General features: G+C 38.1%; 1 protein-coding gene across 6 annotated transcripts in view; it reads right to left on the bottom strand.

The window, feature by feature from the left end:
- Window positions 1-14025: 14025 nt before the first annotated feature.
- The window catches only part of CYSLTR2 (cysteinyl leukotriene receptor 2), a 38440-nt gene continuing 28926 nt past the window's right edge, over window positions 14026-23539 (bottom strand). For 5 of the 6 annotated variants that reach the window (XM_058685686.1, XM_058685704.1, XM_058685680.1 and 2 more), the window contains one exon: window positions 14026-15093. In XM_058685686.1, coding sequence (XP_058541669.1) covers window positions 14055-15044 — 990 coding nt within the window. In that variant the 5' untranslated portion in view covers window positions 15045-15093 and the 3' untranslated portion in view covers window positions 14026-14054. Of the gene's footprint in view, window positions 15094-20945; window positions 21474-23539 lie in introns of those variants that run through there. The other variant, XM_058685713.1, reaches the window with a different exon arrangement.

Raw genomic sequence — 23539 nt, 5'->3', positions numbered from 1 at the left:
CCTGCAGAGACCTGTGAGACTTCCATGGGCCTTAATTTCCCTGCCTCTGCCCAGGTGGGCACGGGGCTTCCCCAGGCGCCTTCTGCAGGGGTGGGGGTGGGGGTCACGCCAGCCAGAGGGGTCAACGCTTCAGCACTGAGGTGGAAGTTTCCTCTGTCCGCCCTGCCCGAGTCCTCCCTCCTGACCCACTGCTCTCTCCCTGTCCAGTGCCACCTCTGCATTTAGCCCCTTCCTCTTCCCTCCCCTCTTCTCCATGCATTGCAATAGAACACCTTCATGTGCTGGGGCCATGCTGGGCTCTCTTGCATGTAATTCAGATCCAATCTACAAAGTAAATAGCATTTGTACTCACTTTCCCAGATGAGAAATAATAAGATACAAAAGAATTAAGTGGCTTACCCAGGTTCCCATAGCTAGTTACTGCTCAAATCAGAGAGCGACCCTGTGGCTGCCTGGCTTTCCATCTCATCATTGATGAATTTTTAAAGTAGCTTCTTCATTTGAAGCTGTCTGTGTTGGCTGTCTTTCTCACGTGCCACTTTTGCTACATCTCACCACACACACCCCTACAATGTGCCCTCTGGATGCGTCTTCAAATAAACTACAAATTCACTGGGTACCTGTGATGTACCGGGAGCTGCTCTAGTCTGCAGGGAGAGGGCAGTGAGCGGGCCTTATCTCAGGCACTTTCACTCTCTTCCTTTCTGCACCAACAGTTGGGCCTGTTGAGGTTTTTTTTTTGCTTCTTCTGTCTTTAGCCCAGAAACACTTTTATATTGGGCACAAAATTTTGCTTTGTGCTTTGTCTTTGGCAAACCCCTCCCAACTTTTCTTCTTGCAAGGTCACTGTCATGCAATTTCCCATTTTGTTTCCAGCCTTGAAGATGTTAGCTGGCCCTGAGCCAATCTTCTCTTCCTCACCCATGCCCTCTGTACCATTTCAGGGTAGATGTCTTTTCTGGAACCTCTCATGTACTCATGGCAGCCTACCCCCCCTGCCCCACCACTGTCTGCTGAAAGCTGGCATGGCTATAGAAGCTGCAGGGTTGATGGCACCTTGGGGTCCACTGAGACACCAGTACCCATGAGGTCAAGGGCAGGACAAAGACCCCTGAGCGCCGGGCCTGAGAAAGGAAGAGCCAAGTTGGGAAGCAGTGCTCATTCAAGTCATTCATTCAAAATCTGTATTGAGTCACTTCTTTGTTTCAGGGACTGATCTTGGCATGGGCTGTAGCAATGAATGAAACTAATGAACCTACCCCAGTGGAGTTTGCAATACACCGGGAAAGACAAGCCACAAACAGATAAATATATACAGTAATGTCAGACGGTAATAAATATTACAAAGATGAATAAAGTAGGATCTAGGGATAGACCTGATGGAAGAGAGGAGTGGGGGCCGTTTCAGGTAGTATGATCAGAGAAGAACTTTCTGGGAGGGGCAGCATTTAAGTAAAGTAATACATGAAGTAAGAGAATGGGCCAAGTGAATACCTGAGGGAGACATTTCCAGGCTGAGGAAACGGCTGTTGCAAAGGCCCTGAGGTAGGAAGCATGCTTGTTGGTTTTGAGCAGAAGCAGGAAGCCAGCATTGCTGGAGGGAGTAAGAGAGAAGGGGATAAGGGGTGAGTGGGGAGAGCCAGAGCTTCAATCATGAGGGAGCTTATAGGCCATGATAAGCTGTTGGGATTTGAACCCAGGACTTCTGATTCCAGCTATAGCGCCCTTTATGTTGCACCACACTGCCTCTTGAAGGGTTTTCCTAAGAGATAGTCTAGTTTTAAAGGTCAGCAAAAGTGATGGTTTGGACTCTGTTGCCATTTACTTTCCTTCGGTTTACTCACAAGCCACCTAACAATCAGAGGCAAGGTCATGTACAAGATCAAGAATACAAAGGTCAAATCTTCCTAACACCTCTCTTATTTTCCCCAGAGGTGTACCCTAAGTTCTGAGTTCATATAGCCTGTGAGGAGAGAAGAATCTGCCATGAGGAGGAGGCCAGAAGCATTAGGCCGAGGAGGGTCATGTTGTCTCAGGTGCATTGTATTCTTCTATGAACCCAACCGTGTCACCCCCAAAATTTATGTTGAGGCCCTAACGCCCAATGTGACTATATTTGGAGATGGGGCCTTTAGGAAGGTAATTAAGGTGATAAGGGTAGGGTCCTAATCTGATAGGACAGGTGCCTTGTAAATTTTTTTTTTTTTAACGTTTATTTATTTTTGAGACAGAGAGAGACAGAGCATGAACGGGGGAGGGGCAGAGAGAGAGGGAGACACAGAACTGGAAGCAGGCTCCAGGCTCTGAGCCATCAGCCCAGAGCCCGACGCGGGGCTCGAACTCACGGTCCGTGAGATCGTGACCTGAGCTGAAGTCCGACGCTCAACCGACTGAGCCACCCAGGCGCCCCAGGACTGGTACCTTGTAAGAAGAGGCACCAAAGAGAGTTCTCTGTCTCTGTTTCTGTCTCTTTGTCTCTCTCTCTGTGCACACAGAGAAAAGGCCATGTGAGGGCACAGTGAGATGGTAGCTGTCTCTACAAGTCTGGAAGGGACCTCATTAGTAACCAACCCTGATGGCACCTTGATCTTGGACTTGTAGCCTCCAAAACTGTAAGAAAATAAATACCTTTGTTTTAAGCCGCACAGTCTGTGGTATTGTGTTATGGCAGTCTGAGCAGACTAATATACACTCTAATGAGTTCCTTCTGTTTTCTGTTCTTTATTGCATCACTGGGCCTCTAGCAGGCCTGACCAGGGCCTATGTCACCATCAAATTGGAGAGGAGCATTGCCTCTGACTTCTGGGAAGCACAGTTTTGCTTACAGAAGGGCCAGGAAGGGATAATTCAGAATCCAAGATGTCTTAACTTGTTTATGACTCTATTTCTTCATCTGTAAAATGGAGATCATCGTATCATTGCTCTGGGGGAAGTCTTAGGTATAAAGTTCAATGTAATAAATAGTTGCTGACATTCGTTATGCATAAGGTGTTGTACTGGCAAGGATATAAGGGCACATGTGTATGACCCTTATGGGAAATTTTTCTTCATAATAATGTACATGTATAAATCAGTTGTGAAAGCGTTTTGGGAGTGTCACATTTTTATTATTATTTTTTTTAATTTCATGCTTATTTATTTTTGAGAGAGAGAGAGAGAGAGAGACAGAGCATGAGCAGGGGAGGGGCAGAGAGAAAGGGAGACACAGAATCCAAAGCAGGCTCCAGGCACTGAGCCATTAGCACAGAGCCCAATGTGGGGCTCGAACCCACGTGACATCATCACCTGAGCTGAAATCGAAGGCTTAAACCAACTGAGCCACCCAGTGTCACATTTTTACATAAGGAGGGGTTTTTTCTTATCATGTTAATAATCTTGTTACTTGTTTAATGTAAGTGCACTGATTTTTGTAATCATTATAATCTTCTAAGTATTATCTCTTAAGGTATTAAAATATTTATAAGATTAATGTATTTGTGAATTTAAACATTTAGAAGTAGTGGATTAGGTTTGCAATATTTAAATATTTAGAAAAAAATTACTTTATTAAATGTATATATTTTGATTTATTATATACCTCGTCTAAGAATATTTGGAGGGTCATTGACTATTTAATGTTCAAAGAATTGCTAATTATTTAATAAATGTATACATAAGATTACAGCATTATGCACCCCTCCAAGGTAACAAAAAAATGGAGGGAATTAGGGGCTGTTAAGAATGCAGAGCAGGGTGATGTAGAAAGACTCAGGAGCTGCTGCCAGATGTTTGAGAGATACAAAGAGAAGGAGAAAGATTGAAGGTGGGGATGGGGTGGGATGGGTTTCTGTATGCTAAGAAAACAAATCCTCTTGGGCATTTTCTTGAAGGGATGTATTAAAGATTCTAATTGCTTAATTACTCCTTAGGTGCCAGGCTGTGTTTCTTTGAATGTACCTCCATGCTATAACTGGACCACACAACTACCTGACTTCACACAGGTTACAGGAGAAAACGTGCAAGGTAAATGCACAGAATTATTAAAACGAAGCAGTTTTCTCTGCAGTATCATTCAAATAGAGCCAAAGTCTTCCCTCCTGGGAAGTCCAAACAGCCTATGCTTAAACTTTCTGCAAAGTGACTTGTCCAAGTTGGTTTACGGATGAAGGATGGTGTGTTTTCCGTGAAAGCATCTTGGAGAGGTCTACTCTGTACCCAGTACTTTGCTAGTTGCTTTTACATATGTTGTCTTATGTAATTTTCACAACACTATGAGATAGATCTTAATAGTTTCAGGTTTACCGATTAGAAAATTGAAATTTTGAGAGATTGCTTCCCTTGCCTGGGAACTCCAGAGCCAGAGTTCACACAGGACTCCCAGACTGTGAACCCACAGCCTCCCTGTTGCACTGAACTGCTTCCCAGGACCTTAGTCTTGAGTCTTGTATGTTACCCATAGTCCAGTCCTCACCGATCTGTGATTTTCTCTTTCTTGTAGCCTTGCGGCAAAATGAAAACAAACCAACACAAAATAAAACCCCTAACTTTTAGTTTAAGCTTGTGAATTTCAACCATCTCTAAAAAACAGGTGGTCAGGACTGAGCTCAACCAGATTTGGGATATTCCTGATTTCTAGTACACATTTTTGATGGTCTAACATTTAACTTTTGAGATTATGGCTTTGTTCCCATATTTCTGGATATAACGAAATTTATTTATGTAAAAAGCTTTTTATAGATGTCTGCATTTGAGAGGTTAAGGAGACCCAGAGTTGCTTTGAGTCATGATGAATTTGCCTTCCATGACATCACTTCTTAAGCAGAGGATTAAAGTCCTTTGTTCCAACAGCCCCTGGGGGGGTCACCTTGGAGCAGTTCCCAGATGCTTGCTTCTCCCTCATCTCAAGGGTGAATTCTCACTTCTGGCAGAAGTGCTACGTTATGCTCAGCATAATCGCTGCATTCTTTTAATTTTTTAAATGTTTATTTATTTTTGAAAGGGAAAGAGAAACAGAGAGAGAGTGCTTGCGCGCGAGCGAGTTGGGGAGGGGCATGGAGAGAGGGAGACACAGAATCTGAAGCAGACTCCAGTCTCTGAGCTGGCAGCACAGAGCCCGTCGTGGGCTTGAACCCATGGACCACGATATCATGACCTGAGCGAAGTGGGACCCTCAACCTACTGAGCCACCCAGGTGCCCTACTGCATTCTTATAAGTAGGAATAGGAATATACCATTTTCAGAACACTCAAAATAACAAAATCCAAACGTGAAGAACAAATTAGGGACCAACTCATAATTAATTAAAACTAAATAATTAATAAAAACTCAATTGAGACAAAATATCTAGTAGCACATGATAGTTTGCATTTCTGTAGAGTTTTACAGGTTCCAAAAGGATTGGCATATGTTTTCATATTTTATTTTGTCCTCATGACTACTTTGCAAGATGGGGCAAGTATGTCAATTCTCATGTTACCGAGGAGAAAAACCAGGGCAAAGACAGCCAAGTCCTTTGCCCAAGGTCACATAGTTGGAAAGTGTTAAGAGCTGAGGCTAGGTCTCAGCTCATTTGACTCAGTGTTAAAACACTCTTTCCTTTATAAGCATGCTTTTTCAGATTTATATTTTCCCTTGCAATAGAACTCAGATACTCAGAGCTATTTTGACATGTATTCAAATTTGAAATGGAGAACAGTTTGTAAAAAATGACCTGACTTTTTCCAAAGAGGGTAGTGGGAGGTCTGAAATATTCTGAAAAGAGTCTCTGAAGATATATACCATCAAGAAGCACTAGCAAATCTTTTAAAAAACACAGATAATCAGGTCTGACTACAAATATATTCAATAAAAATTTGCAGGTCTGGGTTTGTTTGTTTGTTTGCTTGTTTGTTTTAAAAGTTAAAGAGTTGATTCAGCCCTAATTAAAAAGCACAAACTCAAATGTGGCCCACACGAGGCAATCTGAGGACTGGTGAAAAGGGTCATCAATTTTCAAAGTGAATGGCTCCTGTGCTCAAAGACTTACGCCATTTCCTTGCAGGCAAACCTAATAAAATTAATTTGTACTTATCTCCTCAAGCAGAGAAGAATATAGAATGAATCAAGTACAGTTGAAGATAATCAAGAGTAAATTCCGTTTGGCTGCAGGACATTGTTCTATATTTATACTGAAGATCTACCCTTCATGTTCCTTCTAGAGTAATGTTCCTCAGATACGAATGACTCCAGTCATTATGTAGTCTTCCTCAGAAGTCTCCCATGACTTCCCAGTGCCTCTTGAATCATGTTCGCAATCCTCCATGATCCCACCCAACCTGCTTCCCCAGCCTTTATGCACTACCATTGCCCACCAGTCCACATCAGAGTGTCACAATTTTCAAAAAGCACTAGATTTGTTTGGGTCTTTAAGTCCCTCAACTGCAATACCCTTCCCTTCTTCCTTCCTCATTGTCTGTCTGCTAAACTCTGCTCTTTCTTAAGCTCTGGACCATTTTCCATAAAACCGTCATTTGAACTAGAATTCTTTATACTCTGTGTTCTGTTGGTGGTTCATCTGTCTGTTCCTTGTTTGTAACATCCATCAGTTTCTGACTTATGTCTTCGTGTTATGTGGCATAAAAAAAAAAATCAAGTAGTAAATTTAATTTAATGTAGTCCCAGGGTTGGAATTCATCCAAGAACCTGGCAGAAATAAACATAAAACCTCTCTGGAGGAGAGCCAACATAAGCTTCAAAATATTCCCACTGATAAAGTTCCAAAGAACAGGGGCCCGGAGTCAAAAACCACAAAACATACCAAATCACCATGGATGAGAGGCAGCAAAGATGATATAAATCATAGTAATATTTCAGAATACAAAAGATAGGAGATCTCAAGACCAACCAGGAAAAAGTCAACTCACTTATGAAGCAGTATCACACTCCAGTTTAGTGTATAGTACATAAGAAAATAAGGTATAAGTGGCAAGTGTAGTAGCTAAGAGCATGAGCTCTGAAAACACATTGACTGGTGGTTCTATCATTTGTAAGTACATTTTGGCAAGTGACTTTACCTCTCTGTGACTTAACTTTTTCATCTGTAAAATATGATTAATAACATTTTCAGTTTCTTGTATTTCATGAAAAAATGCACACATATTTCCTAGAAGAGTATCTAGCATTAATAAATTTTTTTTAAGTTTATTTATTTTGATAGACAGCACAAGTGGGAGAGGGGCAGAGAGAGAGAGAGGGAGAGAGAGAATCTCAAGCAGGCTCTGTCCTATTAGTGCAGAGCCTGATTCGGGGCTCAAACTCACGAACTGTGAGATCATGACCTGAGCCAAAACCAAGAGTCAGACACTTAAATGACTGAGCCACTCTGGTGCCCCTGCTAACTGTTATTAAAGGAATTGGACAGCTGACTTCTCATTAGCAACAACAAAAAGCAGAGGATAGTCAACCTAGCTATCAGCCAAGAACTCCTGATTTACCCATATATTTATCTACATCTTTACTGTTCCTTCTTGCATTTCAGAGTGTCCATCTGTTATCATTTTTCTTTTGCCAAAAGTAAAATCTTTAAGTTTCCTTTTGTGAGGGCTTATTGCTTGTTAACTCCTTAAGTGTAAATAATATATGAAAATCACAGTGAAATATGAACACCACAGTGGAAGTCACTTGAAACTCACCAGGTTTCAACAGGTTAAAAGTCTCACTGTCTCAAATGCTTCCAAGGAGGTAGATGTATGGAGGTTCTCATACACTGCTGTCAGGGGGTTGAACTAGTAAAGCCAATTTGGAAGAGAGTTGGGTATTACGTAGAATGGTTGATCATGAACACATTCCTAAGTGTATTATCAGACAAGCTTTGACATGTGTGTACTGAAAGGCACATTATGAGAATATCTGTAGGAGCGTTGTTCCAAATAGCCAAAATCTGACATTAATCTAACTCTTCATTAACAGAAGTATGGATAATTAAATGTTACATTCATATGAGCAGCAGTATCATGACTGAAGTTCAAAAAGATAAAGCTAAATGGAAAAAAAATAGTTACTAGATTATTCCATTTATAAAAAGTACAAAAACATGCAAAACTAAATACAGTTGACCCTTAAACAGTGTTGAGTATTGGGGGTGCTAACCTCTTACACTGCTGAAAATCTATGTATAATTTTTGACTCCCTCAGAACTTTACTAATAGCCTACTGTTGACCAGAAGTCTTACTGATAAAATTAAACAGTTGATTAATACATATTTTGTATGTTACATGTATTACATACTATATTCTCACAATAAAGTAAGGCAGAAAAAAGAAAATCTTATTAAGAAAATTGTAAGGAAGAGAAAATACATTTACGGTACTATACTGTAGATAGAAAAAAAATCTGCATATAAGTGGACCCACGGGATTCAAACCTGTGTTGTTCAAGAGTCGACTATAATATTTTGCTTGGAGATATATTTATATAGTAAAAAGAGTTACTAACACAAAATTCAGAATAATGGTTACCTTCAAGATCAGGGGTACATAAATATGTGTGGTGGTACTAATAAGATTCTATTTCTTAGGCTGATTAGGGAGTAAGAACAGAGGCAATAGTTTTACTCTTTAATTCAGACATTTTTATTTGTATGAAAGTCTTGTGAATAAAGAAAGTGTCATGCTTAGTTTTAAGAAAATTAATTTACATCAGACTCTAAGCATCCATCGCACAAGGCTAATAGGAAATTCAGTCTTGGCCATTATAAGGGTTATCCATTTTGAGAGTTATACAAGAGTTTGTTTTTCCCTAACTTGAGGGTTATGAAAGGTCCTGATGTTCTACATGAGCCAACACATCAGGGAGGCCCTTCTGGTCCACTGACCCAGGCTGTAGCTTCCATTTATGTCACACGGGCCCTGCTATGTCCACTCTGTACTTGGAATGCAGGAATCTTTGGAGACAAGAGCAGGGGAGCAGGGAGGGGCCAGGGATCCCTGGGCTTATAATTTAGCCTCCTCAGGGGGTGCCTAGGTGACTCAATTGGTTATGCATCCAACTCTTGATTTTTGCTCAGGTCATGATCTCATCATTTGTGGGTTCAAGCCCCGTGTCAGACTCTGCACTATCTGCTTGGGATCCTCAATCTCTCTCTCTCTCTCTCTCTCTCTCTCTCTGCCCCTCCCCTTCTCCACTCATGCTCTCACTCTCTTTCAAAATTAAATAACCTTAAAAAAATAGCTTCCTCAGAACATCATACAGCTAACCCTGCTAAGACATTTCCAACTTCCATGTAAACTAGTCTCCATTCTAAGCTGTGTATCTTTGAACTCTGTATTCTTATGTCAGTGCCATACTCTTTATTTACTAGAGCTTTAAAATACACACTAATTTTTTTTAGAACAAGTTCTATTTCATTATAATTCTCCTTGTGGCTTTTATTAGCACTAAATAGCTGCTTCTATCTACTTGGAGACAAAATGTTTCAGAGGAAGGATCTGTATCACCATATTCCCTGAATTACCCCCTCCCCACCTCACCCCCATTCTCCCTGGACAGGGCCTCTATTTTCAAGCTCTTTTCCAGGAATAAAAATGAATTCTCTATAGAAAGCCCCCCCCACACACACCTGTTTTTGACCAGTTTGACATAATCTCTGCTTCAGAATAAATTGTAAGTCATCCTAATTAAATTTAAAACATAGAATTGGTCATTTAAAATAGTTATGAAATATAATGGCATTTGTTCTTAGGTCTTTACTGAAATAGCATGGTGTCCACTAAAGTTGACACAACAAAAATCCTTTCTCCCAGTTGAACAATTTATGCACTTGCTTGAGGGGATATCTAATCTCTCAAACAAAAAAAGAACTATATCTAAAACCTCAGGACCTTCTTGGCTTTAGCTTTGGTAAATAAAGACTTCCATTTTGTTTTCTTCCTGGAGGACAACATTCTTTACCAGATGAGATGTTTCATCCTGACTAGAGAAAGGAAAAGTCTTGGAAAAAGAAAAAGTCATTAAGCATGCTCTCTGTCTCTGTCTCTGTCTCTGTCTCTCTCTCTCTCTCTCTCTCTCTCTCTCTCTCTCTCTCATGCACACACATGCACACTCACCAGAGATTTAAAGACACAAAGAACTCACAACCCCTCCATGACCGTTCATCCCAAGGACCTTGGGTGCTCTCAGTTATCACAGCTTTATCTGGGCTAGCTTAACCTTGGAGAGTTGTTGAGATTTCTAATCACCCTTCAAAAATCCCTGTGACTTTACAACATAAAGTCCTATTTTAGCTTTCATCCTTCTTCCACCAGCACATCATTCCCTCACCCTCCTCAGCTGCTGGGGCTGCTGCCTAGGTGCTGGCCACGCTGAGCTTGGTTGGCTGTCTGGCTGGCAGTTCTTTTCCACTTCACTTGCCATGCAGAATATGTGGCCTCTGCAAATTCCATTTCAGTTTTCTCCCAGCTGAGGTTTCAGTGGGTTTAACCCTACTGCAGGTGTAGACTCTGATCATCCTCTTTCCATCAGAGCAATCCCTTCTTTGGTCTAGTAAACTAGAGCTAGTGTGTAATCTGAGTAGGTCTGATCAAAGGGAAGCCCTATAACTTTATTAAATGCTTTGAGCAGGAGATACCCTGTTTCTTCTCCTGGAAATAATAAGTAAGGAAACGTAGCCTCAGGCTGTTTGCAATCAGCTTATTCCCATGAGGGGATTCAGCCATGGGACCAAGCCGATAACTGGAGAATAAGGCTCACAGAAGCCCCAGGTGAATAGGTCTGAAGTTTAACTTTTCTTTGGATATTACAGTTATATGAGATAGTGACTGTTTAACTCACTTGGAGTTGGGTTTTCTGTTACATGTGACTAAAAAATATCCTAATGTTCCTCTGACCCCAGGAAGTGACTCCATTCATCCCAAGAGGGGTCTCCCCTCCCGTGGCAGGGCTGGGCAGGCCTCCCTCAGGGGCCCAAATCCAAGTCTAACCATTTCCTGCTTTCCTTTCTTTCCTTATTTTTTAAATAAAGTTTATTTATGCATTTATTTAGAGAGAGAAAGAGAGAGTGCAAGCGGGGTAGGGGCAGAGAGAGACAGACAGACAGAATCCCAAGCAGACTCCTTGCTGACAGTGCAGAGCCAGACATGGGACTCAAACTCACCAAATGTGAGATCATGACCTGAGCCAAGATCAAGAGATGGACACTTAACCAACTGAACCATCCAGGCACCCCGCCTGCTTTCCTTTCATCTGTCAGTGTTCATTTAGTGCTCATTTCTGGTGGCCTTTCTTTTCTGTCTTGTTTCTTTTTTAATATATATTTTTCAATTTTTTTAATGTTTATTTTTGAGAGAGAGAGAGAGCTCAAGCAGGGAAGGGGCAAAGACAGAGGGGGAGAGAGAGAATTCCAAGGAGGCTCCATGCTGTCAGCACAGAGCCAGATGTGGGGCTCGAACCCATGAATCTTGAGATCATGACCTGAGCCAAAGTCATTGCTCAACTGACTGAATTACCCAGGTGCCCCTGTCTTTTTTTTTTTTTTTAAAACAAACAAACCAACAAACCAACAAAACCCGAAGAATTAATTTAAGTTTTTAAATTTAATTTTAACTTAATTTTTATTTCAGCAATACATATTTACAAGTTAGATGATTAGTTCTTAAAAGGGAAAGAGAAATCACCACCCTTTTTCCCACTCCAAACTCCCCAGAGGCCAACCTTGTCCGTTCTTTTCATTGTTTCTTCTGGGCTGTAGCCCCTATTGCTAAATAACATTTTTATACAGCTTTTATCATTCTTTAGCTTTAGTTATTGTGCATTTTCTGTGATTGAAGATGGGGACCTAGATTTCTGATACCCCTCCCCCACATACATATCCTCTCCTCTCATTTCCCAAAAAAAGTTATATCACAGCATTTTGTTATTTACATTATATTGTGTAAACATTAGTCACAGCTGAACCATGTAGTGTACTATGATTATATTTCCTTTCTTAAACAACAGTTTCTTTTTGCTAGCATTCAATGATCACAGTGTCTTTTCCCTTGCTTACTTTTCTATGTACTTTCACTAGTTCATCCCAACCTCTTCAAGAAAAATATAAATCTCTCCAAATTGATTGTTCAAATCAGTTAGTTTCTTGTTTTTCTGCTACCACCAACATCCTGTGTTGTTCACCTTTCCCCTGTACTGGATTCCTTGTGTCCTAGATGTCATGTTTTCCTCTATCTTGGCTTAATCACTTATTTTGGAGGAGCACATCCTCACAGTAGGTTTCTGATAAAAAGTACATGGGTAATAAAAGTGTTGAGACCTTTCATATTGAAAATGTCTCTATCCTGATTTGTTTGTTGGTATTTTTTATGTTTGGACCTTTCCCCCCTGCCCATGTGTAGTGGTCATTGACTATTCATAATTAATAATGAGGCTCTAACAGGTTGACTAGATGCTCTCTGAATAGATTAGTTGCAGTGTGGGCCTCCCTGTCAGTAGGTAATAAGGCAGATGCTGGCTTTTATGTTGGGGAATCCTCAACAGTCTGTATCTGTTCCCCATAGGTGAATTCTCATCTATTGTTTTGACAGGATATTCTGTCAGCATCCAGACAGAGGAGTAAGGGAAGGGTTCTGGGACTCTTGTTTACAATGAAAACATTCACTTCTTCCCTGACTTTAGAACACTACCTCTCTCCCACACTCTACTCTGCCTGGGATCAACAACTCTAAAGAGAAAATCTCATGACAGTGAGGAGGGGTAGGTGCCTGGTGGGGGGAGGGAACTCTTATTCAGATTTTCAACCAATTTGCCTGAAGATTTGTAGGAAGAGCGGTCAAGTAAGCACCTGGCCAACCCTTCTGCATGGAGATTTTTTAAACTCTTACAAGCTGTGTGAACTTGAACAAGTTTCTTAATTTCTCTGAACTTCCATTTCTTCATTCATAGAGTGAATGGCTTTAGTGTGAGGGTTAAACGGGGTTCCTGAATGTCAAGTGCCTGGCACAAGTCTGCCCAGCGTGGAGAGGGCATTCAATTGTTGGTGGTACAATGTTCAGGGAGGTAGTAGTTGGTAGTCTCCCTAGCTTTTTTCAGTGGACAGAAAGGATCCCTTCCCACTATCCAGTTCTTTTCTATACTCCCTCAAAAAGAAAGCCACCCTACACATGTTCTCCCAAGATATTAATAGAATTTCAGGGGTACAGCCACCTTTACAACTTACCCTCTACCCCACTCTCTCTTTCAGTGCCCAACCAAACCCTTAAAGCGACCTCCTCCATTCTGGCTCCCATCCAAATGGATTAATGAGCAAGACTGAGAACTGCAGTGCAGTCCAAACCCAAATCCTAAAACTAATATTGATCCCCTCTATTCTGCTATTTCACACATAATCCCTCCACCCCCTAGGGTAATGCCCCAGTTCCTCCTCCTAGTCTTCTTATCCTTTCTAGCCCCCTGGCGAGAGAGACAAAGAGAACCTTCTTGCCTTCAGTGTGCTAGAGCCTCTCTCCCAGTGCAAAATAAAATTTGTCTTTCTCCCTACTTCTAACCAGCTCTTTCTTGCCCTAGTCCTTCTCTCCCTTTTTCTCTCACCGTTCTTTTTTGGGACCCTGACTGCCTTGTTAAAGGGCAGCCTTCTTCACAAAGTCTTTTCACTGATTCCTTAGGATACTTTTCTTATCTGCTCTGGAATCTCCTTTAGCTCTGGAACCTGGCTATATCTTAGGGGACTGAAGATGGAAGAGGAGCTGGAGAAGCTGGGGAAGTTGAAGTTGTCTTAAAGTTAATTTAGATTGGCTGGTAGAACAGAGATCTGGTACAGAATCTGAAGAAAATAAGCACCCAGTGTGCTCAGCATTTTTTCCCAGTCTAACATTTTAGGTTGCAAGACTAGTAGAGATTTTGCCTGCTACATTCTCATTTAGACTCAACCACTGAAAACACACCTAATAAAATGTTTGAAGTAGGACTTATTAACAGAAGTCATGGTCAATTTAAATGTTAGGAATTGATCTTTGTTGGAAATAATGTAAATACATGGTCATGTGACTGGGACTATGTGTGAATGAAGGTGGACACAAGTATACAAAAACAGGCCTCATTTAATAACCCCTTAAACTTGTGTTTCCTCTTTCAACCACACGCAGACAGGAATGCTGTACTTTGTCTTCCAGGGGTGATCTTTTCTGAGTGCAGACCTTAGTCTGTCCTTAAAATTTTCCCCAGCAAAATAATAGAGCAAAGGATTGAGGCAGCTATTGGTTGCTGCCAAGGTCAGTGTGATGACCACAGCTTTATGAAGATTGTCTTCGCATGTATCCACTTTCCACATGACCAGGTGGAGGGTTCTCAGTATGTGATAAGGCAGGAAACACAGAAGGAAGATGATCAAGGCAATGATGATGGTGATAAGTGCTTTCTTGTGAGAAACCCGCAGCCCAGATTCTGGGACCTTTACCTTTAACAGGACTCGAATGATTAGCAGATAACAGATGCTGAGCAAGCAGAATGGTAGCATGAAGCCTATCACCAAGGCAATGTAGTTCATCGTCCTCAGTTTAACAATTTTATTCATATTCAACTCTAAGCATAATGTGGTATTGCCATTCTGCTCAGAGCCATTGTTCAGAAGCACTACTGAGGAAGCCATGATAAGGACCCATATAACCACACACAGAATCCAGGCACTCCTGATACTAGCCACATGGAGGAGCCGGAAGGGATGAACAGTTGCCAGAAAACGCACAATGCTCAGCACAGTCAGGAAATAAATGCTGCTGTACATGTTGACATACATAGAATAAGACATAATCCTGCAGCTCAGGTCCCCAAATATCCAGTTGGAGCCTCTGATGTAATAGTCAACTCTGAAGGGCAGTGTACTTGTGAACAAAAAATCTGAAATGGCCAGGTTTAGCATGAAAACATTCACAGACGTGGACTTCTTATAAGGCTGCAGGAAAACATATATGGAAAATCCATTTCCCAAGGTTCCCCAGACAAATATTATCAGGTACACGATGGGGTAAAATCCCCTTTTGAAGTTTTCGATTGAACAGTCCGTGTTGTTGTCATTACTGCTGAAGATGCCATTGGGTTCCATTTATGATGTGGAGATGTATAGAGGCAAGGGCATAAGTTTTCTCTCCACGCTGGATTAAAAAAAAAAACAAAAAACACAGACACAAAAAGTTACTTCCTGCTCACTACTTACATCTTTCCAGGTTTTAATGAAACAGGGAGAAATACTAGCTTTTCTTTGAAACTTGAGTCAAAAATATCAGCAAAGTTTTTACCATATGCTCCATTATATTTCATGATACATTTCTAGAATACAAAATAAACATTCATTTACTTTGTTGAAACAGAAGCCTCAAACTTGGGAGACCTTTGGTCCAGTGCTTATGTTCATACTGCAGTCCAAATCTACCAGACAGCAGATGTTTCAACAAAATGTATGGAAGACAAAAGGAAGTGGCACAACATTTTCAAGTGCTGAAAGAGAAGTCTACCAACATTCTACTATGTTGAATAACAGTGGCAAGAGTGGACATCCCTATCTTGTTCCTGACTTTAGGGGGAAGGCTCTCAGTTTTTCCCCATTGATGATATTGGCATGGGGCCTTTCATATATGGCTTTTATGGTCTCGAGGTATGATCCTTCTATCCCTACTTTCTTAAGGGTTTTTATTGAGAAAGGATGCTGTATTTTGTCAAATGCTTTCTTTGCATCTATTGAGAGGATCATGTGGTTCTTGTCCTTTCTTTTATTGATGTGATGAATCACATTGATTGTTTTGTGGATACTGAACCAGCCCTGCATCCCAGGTATAAATCCCACTTGGTCATGGTGAATAATTTTTTTAATGTATTATTGGATCTGGTTGGCCAATATGTTGAGGAAGAAAAGTCTACAATTCAGAGTTCTATAGCCAGCAAAAATATCCTTCAAATATAAAGGAGAAGTCAAGGCATTCTCAAATGATGGAAAACTAAGAGAATTTGTTGGCAGCAGACCTACCCTAAAAGAATGACTAAAAGAAGTTCTCATATCAGAAAGGAATCAGTAAAAGAAGGAACCTAGGACCATCAGAAAGTAAGAACATGATAAGCAAAAATATGGGTAAGTACAATAGGATTTTCTTCTCTTTTTTGATTCTGAGTTATGTTTGATGATTGAAACATTGTCTGGTGTGATGAGCTTTAATGTAGGGGAATTTTTAAAGATAATTATAACGATATTATAAATGGGGAAAGGTAAAAGGATACAAAGGAGGTAAGATTTCCACACTTCACTTGAGTTGGTAACATGATGATGCCAATAGACTGTGGTAAGTGATGTATGTGTAATGTAACACCTAGAGCAGCCATTAAAAAGCTATACAAAGAGATAAGCTAAAAACACTAGAGATAAATCAAACCAGAATACTTAAGAGTGTTCAAGTAGCCAACAAGAAGATAGGAAAAAGAAAATAGATAATACAAATAGAAAAATAAAATAAAATGGCACACTTATCCCTAAAAAATAAATAATTACAATAAATATAAATAGTGTAAATATACCAATTAAAATATAGATTGACAGACCGATATATCTATATCTGTCTATATATATATATATGTAAATTATATGCTGTATATAAGAAATTCACAGTATTGACATGTTGAAAGTAAAAGGGTGAAAAACATATATGTCATGCAAACATTAATGAAAGGAAATCAGGAGTGGCTCTTAAGACCAGATAAAGTAAACTTTAGAACAGAGAAAATTATGCAAGGGACAATATATAATGATAAAAGAGTTTATCTACCAAAAAGACACATCAATTCTAAATGTGTATACACCTAACAACAGTTACAAACTATGTGAAGCAAAAACCGATAGAACTGAAAGGAGAAATTGACAAGTTCATAGGTATAGTTGGTAATTTCAAAACCCTCTCTCAGTAAGTGATAGAGCAGCTAGACAAAAATCCACAAGAATACAGAAAAACTCAAATATAACATCAACCAACAGGAACCAATTGACATTTATAAAAAAATCCATTCAACCAAAGCAGAATACACATTCTTTTCAAGTGCCCACAAAACATATACCCAAATAAACCACATCCTGGGCCATAAAAAGAAAACCTCAACAGATTAAAAAAAAAATTGAAACCGTACAGAGTGTGCTCTATAACTACAATGGAATCAAACTAGATATCAACAGCAGAAAAATAATAGGAAAATCTCCAAATGCTTGGGCACTAAACCACACTCTTCTAAATATTCCATGGGTCAAAGAGGAAGTCTCAAGGGAAACCAAATGATATATTGAACTCAATAGAAATGAAAATGTAGGGGCGCCTGGGTGGCGCAGTCGGTTAAGCGTCCGACTTCAGCCAGGTCACGATCTCGCGGTCCGTGAGTTCGAGCCCCGCGTCGGGCTCCGGGCTGATGGCTCGGAGCCTGGAGCCTGTTTCCGATTCTGTGTCTCCCTCTCTCTCTGCCCCTCCCCCGTTCATGCCCTGTCTCTCTCTGTCCCAAAAATAAAAAAAAAAAAACAAAAAAAAAAACAAAAAAAAAACGTTGAAGAAATGAAAATGTATCATATCAAAATTTGTGGGGTATATCAAAAGCATTGCTAAGAGAGAACTGTAAAACACTAAATGCATACATTACAAAATAGTTTTAAATCAATCATCTAAGCTCCAATCTCAAGAAACCAAAAATTTTTTAAATGAGATAAACCCAAATCAAGAAAAAGGGGGCAAGTAATAAAGGTAAAAGCAGAAATCAAGGAAATTGAAAACAAAACAAAACAAAAATCAAGGAGAATCGATGAAAGAAAGAACTGGTTATTTGGAAAGATCAATACAATTGACAAACCTCTAGCAAGACAGACAAAAGTAAAAATAGAGCAGACACAAATTACCATTATCAAGAATGTGAAACAGGGAACATCGTGATAGATACATCAAAAATATAATAAAGGAATACCATGATTACCTCTACAAGAATAAATTTGATAACCTAAAGGAAATGGATTAATTTCTTTAAAAAAAAAAACTACCCCAACTCACCAAATACAAAATGATAAGTTTAACTACTGAGAAAATTAAATTCTTAATTTAAAGCTGTAAAAGGAATCTCCAAGTCCAGGTGGTATCCCTGGAGACTTCTACCCAAATCTACCATATTTAAATAAGAATTAACACCAATTCCATGCAATCTCTTCCAGAAGACAGAAGAGGAGGATACATATCCCAGTTTATTTTACAAAGCTAGTATTACCTTGATATCAAAACCAGACACAGTATAAAACAAAAGACTACAGACCAATATTCCTTATGAATATAGACACAAAATCTCTTAGCAAAATATTAGCAAGTAAATTTTAGCAATATTACAAGAAGAATTATATATCATGACCAAGTATGGTTTATTTCATGCATTCAAGCCTGGTTCAATATTTAGAAAACAGTCAATGTAATTCATGTTAAGAGGCTAAATGACAAAAATCATGTGATCATATCAATGAATGCAGAAAAAGCATATGAACAAAATCCAATACCAACTCTTGATCAAAACTCTTAGAAACAGAGGCATACAGGGGAACTTCCTCAACTTGATAATTATCAACAAAAAACCCCCGCTCATAGCTAACATAGTTAAGGGTGAAAGACTGCATGCCTTCTCCTTAAAATTGGGACCAATACAAGGATGTCTACTCTTACTACTCTTATTTAACATAATGCTGTAAATTCTAGCCAGTGAAATAAGGCAAGAAAGGAAATCAACATCTTACTGATCAGAAAGGAAGAAAGAAAACACTCCCCATTTGCAGATGACCTGACTGTTTACACAGAAAATCCCAAGGAATCTACACCAAAAAGTCATAGAAGTAACAAGTAAATTCAACCAAGTCACAGGACACAACACATAAAAATCAATTGTATTTTTATATACTAGCAATGAACATATGAACACATTGGAATAAGAAATACAGTACCATTTGCAATCATTCAAAAATAAAATGAAATACTTAAGTGTAAATCTAACAAGACATTCCAGAATTTATATGTTGAAAACTACAAGATGCTGATGAAAGAAATCAAAGTTCAAAGTAAATGGAGACACACACCATGTTCATGGATTGGAAGGCTCAACAGAATAAAGATGTCAATCTTTCCCAAATTGGTTTATAGGATTAATTAAATTCGTAATAAAATTCAGGCAATACTTTTTTTGTTGTTGAAATAGATAAGATTATTCTAAAATTTATGTGGAAAGGGAAAGGAATTGGAAGTTCTCAAGACTGTGTGATATTGAAGGGATAGACACATAAATTAGTGGAACAAAACAGAGTACCTAAAAAAAGAGTTACACAAATATGCTTAACTAATTTTTGACAAAGGGCAAAAGAGATTCAACAGAAGAAAGATGGTATTTTTGTAGTGCTGGAGCAAGTGGACATCCATAGGCAAAAGAATGAACCATGACTTAAACCTCATACCTTATACAAAAATTAACAAAAATGGATCATAGACCAAATTAGTCAAATGTGAAACTATAACTTTTTTAGGAAAAAAGGCATATGATAAAATCTTTGGGATTTAAGGCTAGACAGAGAGTTCTTGGACATAACATCAAAAACATGATCCATGAAAGGAAAAATTGATAAATTGGAATTCATCAAGATGGAAAACTTTTGCACTGCAAAAAGTTCTGTTAAGAGGATGAAAAGATAAGCTACAGACTAAGAGACAATATTTGCAAAACACAGATTCAACAAAGGACCAGTGTCTACAATATATAAAGAACTCTCAAAACTCAACAGTAAAAACCAAACCAACCAAACAAAACAAACAATCCGATTAGAAAATAGGCAAAAGACATGAAGAGATATTTCAGGTGTGTAGATGACATATAGGTACATAAAAGTTTGTCCAATAGCATTAGCCATTAAGGAGATGCCAACTATAACTACCATGGGATAGAACTACACATCTATTAGAATGGCTAAAAAAAAAAAAAAAATAGTGATAACCCCAAGACATTCTAGTTACCAATCAGACTTGTAAATGTAGTAAATTGTGATAATTGTTTCCTAAACTTCTAATACCCATTGTATAGTCTGTCTATTGTCCTGAGTGTTGTTTGCCTCTCAGAGGAAAAGTTTCTAAGGAAAAGACAAGGAAAGACCCCACTAGTCCATCTTCCAGCTGCCCCAGGGACTGAGTGTTCAGAAGGACTGGCATTCTTTGCACAAATTTTGTCCTTTGGATCAACTTGGTGTAAGGTCATCATTTCAAAAATTGGAATGACTTCCTCTGTCATATCTTTGTGACCCTGAGATCTGCTTTGTTGTTTATTCAGCCCTAACTTGAGACAGGTGACCTTTGCCCAAATTTCAGAGGCAGAAGGGCAGACAAGCACCATCCTTACACCACCGCAGGTCTCCTGGGGCCCACACAACTTCAAACTGCACATCTCCCAGGGCCAAGAGGTTTCCTTCAGCTTTTCCTCCCTGTAAAGCACTCGTGCAACTGGCACAGTATCACCAGGGACAATTCAGAAGTGTAATGGCCGCTTTGGGGAAGTTTTGACATAAACAAGATCGTTTACTTGAGAGGCACTCTAGAAACAAAAAGTGAGGCAACTTTCAAGAGGAAGTTGTCTAAAAGAAAGATTCTTTTATTTAATGTTGGTGATGCCCCTTCCTTTACTTCCTTCTGTTGGGGACTAATAAATGGTGGATTTTTTTTTGTTTTTTGTTTTTTGTTCTTTTTAAATAAGTCATTGACAAAATTGGCAAGGATGTAAGCCAATTTTGATGTCACTCCTTTTCATGTATATATTTTGAAATATGTTGTTTATTTTTTTTTTTTTTAGATTTTATTTTTAAGTAATTTCTATACCCAATGTGGGGCTTGAACTCACAACCCTGAAGTCAAGAGTTGCATGCTCCTCCGACTGAGACAGCCAGGCACCCCCCAAAAATTGTTTTTCTATATACAACCTTTCTTCTCAGAGGGAACATAATTGTCTTTTTTTAGTGTTAATGTCATATTCATCTAAAGGAGTTTCCTCTTCCTTTTTGTTTTTCATTTCCTCTTTCTCATTTTCCTTCTCTTAAGAAATAATGATTACTTGATTAAGAGTCCTTCACTCTTTATGTGTACATTTGAGGAATGTATAGTCCAGATAAATAGGTGAAATGTCTGAAATGTAAAAAAAGACAAAGTTATTAAGATGTATTTCATTTGTGGACCCTAAAAGCATATTTACATAATAGCTTTGTTATTACACTTGTGAGAAAAGAAAGGGCATTACTTTCAAGTTAAAAGAAGATAACATTTTTAGCATGATTCAGAGTCTTTAAAAATTAGTTTAATATATAAAAACTAGTGTCAGCATAATATTTTGGTTTGTACAAGGCCAGGATTAAATTTCTTTTGATTAAACTGAATTTCCTGCATTGTTTATGAATTAAGCAATATTCCACTACTTCCATAACTTGTTTAAAATTCAAAATTATGCATATAAAATTGTATTTAACTAAAATGACTGATAACAATGAATGCCTTTTTAAAGGTTTAATTTTATGACATTCTAACTTTGGGACAAAGCATAAGAATTTAATATTTTAACTAAAATTATAATTTCCTAAAATTATGATTATAATTTGTAATTATAATTATAAATCCTTAACTTTAGGACCTCAGACAAATAATTAATAAATAATCTTTAGATGCCTAAACAGTTTCTAAATAAGAAACAGATACAAAACAGTGATCATTACGTGTAATTTTTTCCTTAGTTTTTACAAGGGCAGTAGATGAACAAAATTTGTAAATGCCTTTGAATTATACTTTTTAATTATACTTTAAAATTATTTAAATTGCATGACATAAATGCTAGTAGATAGAAAAATATCTGAATTATTCTTTATTTTCTCTCCTCTAAATTTTCTTATGCTTGATGAAAAAGAAGGTTGATTATTTTGGTTAAAGATTATAATTAATATAAATAGTTAATACAGAGAAATACAAATATGCATAGAAGATAATGATATGATTTTCTGTTTGTTTATTAAGAAAACTAAAATAGTTTATTCAAAGGGTAAATTTAATTTGATACACCCTTTGTTTTATTTAATAGATTTAATTTTAAAGCTATAGTTCAATACTTTAAATTCATTACTATTTGTGTATTTACACATTTGTGAATGCCTAAATGCATACATATGAGGGCATATTAATAAATCCTTTATTATAGACTGTTTTAGGAATAATGTACAAAAAAGTAATATTAGAATTAGTCTTTTTAATATAAAATAATTAGGTTATTTTATACTCATTAATAAAGATTTTTGTAAATAAAATATTCTGTTAAATTTCAGTGCTTCTGATATAATTTTAAATCATTTTTTAAAAGATTCCTTGCTTTCAAAATAAAGTTTCTAATAATTATTGTTGAGTATTTTTATAATGTTGCCTATAGTTATTTCTTGACTCTGAGTTATATCTTCTCTCATCAAACCATTATTCCTGATTCTTTCCCAAATCCAGGCCCCCAATTTAGGATAAAGCTATTAATATGCCATTTGTGCCTAAACCATCTTTGGGTTTTACTACAATGGCCAAGGGGTAACACAAGATTTGTTCTTTCATCCTATGAAAGAAAGAAAAAATGAGAATAATTAGATTTCTAAAAATCCTTTGAATTTTGATTAATATAAAGCTATTATAAGAGTGTATTTATTAGCCAAACTTAGTAATAAAAAAGCTCATAAATTACCATAAAAAAGGTTGAAGTCCCTAAGTTAATTACACTTAGGTAAAATATGCTAAATAAATATCTTTGAGGGATTGCATACTTTTTAAGTTAAAAGAAGCATGCTTATGTTTAAATACTAAGATTTCTATAGCTGAGTATAAAAAGATTTTTTCCAGGGTTCTAGGCTCACAACCACTTTTTCCTTTTTTGGCATGACAAATCTCAATAAGCACTAGACTTTCTGAGTCAATCACATGGGAATCATCAGAGACCAACTGTTGATTTCAGTCTTTCATTAGATCTCATTAAGCCATCTTGTTTAAGACTGATAGCAACTCCAGCAGGCTTATAGAGGCCTTACATCCACTTAGTCAACTTAGTTCTATGGTCTCCACTAAACTTTTAACAGTCTCCCTGTCGGTGGTGTCTGGCTGACTCAGTCAGAAGAATATGTGACTCTTGATCTCTGGGTCATGAGTTCAAGCCCCACATTAGGTGTAGAGATTACTTAAAAGAAATAGTTTTCCTGTTATACAGACTCTCCTTTTGATAGAAATAACCTGGGACTTTTCAGTCAATCACATAACTTCCTATATAATTTTGCTGGTTTCCCTTAAAACATCATCATCTGTTGCTTTAACACTAAACTAGCTACCCTCCTTTCCTCGTCTATTAAAAAAAAGCCCATGATTGGTTACCTCAGTAATGGAGTTATCCATACTTTGCATGGACCTTTTAGATTCTCCCTTGGATATCCCTGATTTAATTTTGTTTGTTGGTTGGTTCCTACTTTGGAAGAAAAACTAAAATTTCCAAGCAGGCTATGCTTGAATT

The sequence above is a fragment of the Neofelis nebulosa genome, chromosome 1 (assembly GCF_028018385.1).
Source record: "Neofelis nebulosa isolate mNeoNeb1 chromosome 1, mNeoNeb1.pri, whole genome shotgun sequence".
Classification (NCBI taxonomy): domain Eukaryota; kingdom Metazoa; phylum Chordata; class Mammalia; order Carnivora; family Felidae; genus Neofelis; species Neofelis nebulosa.
This window is presented reverse-complemented; position numbering and strand designations above follow the sequence as displayed.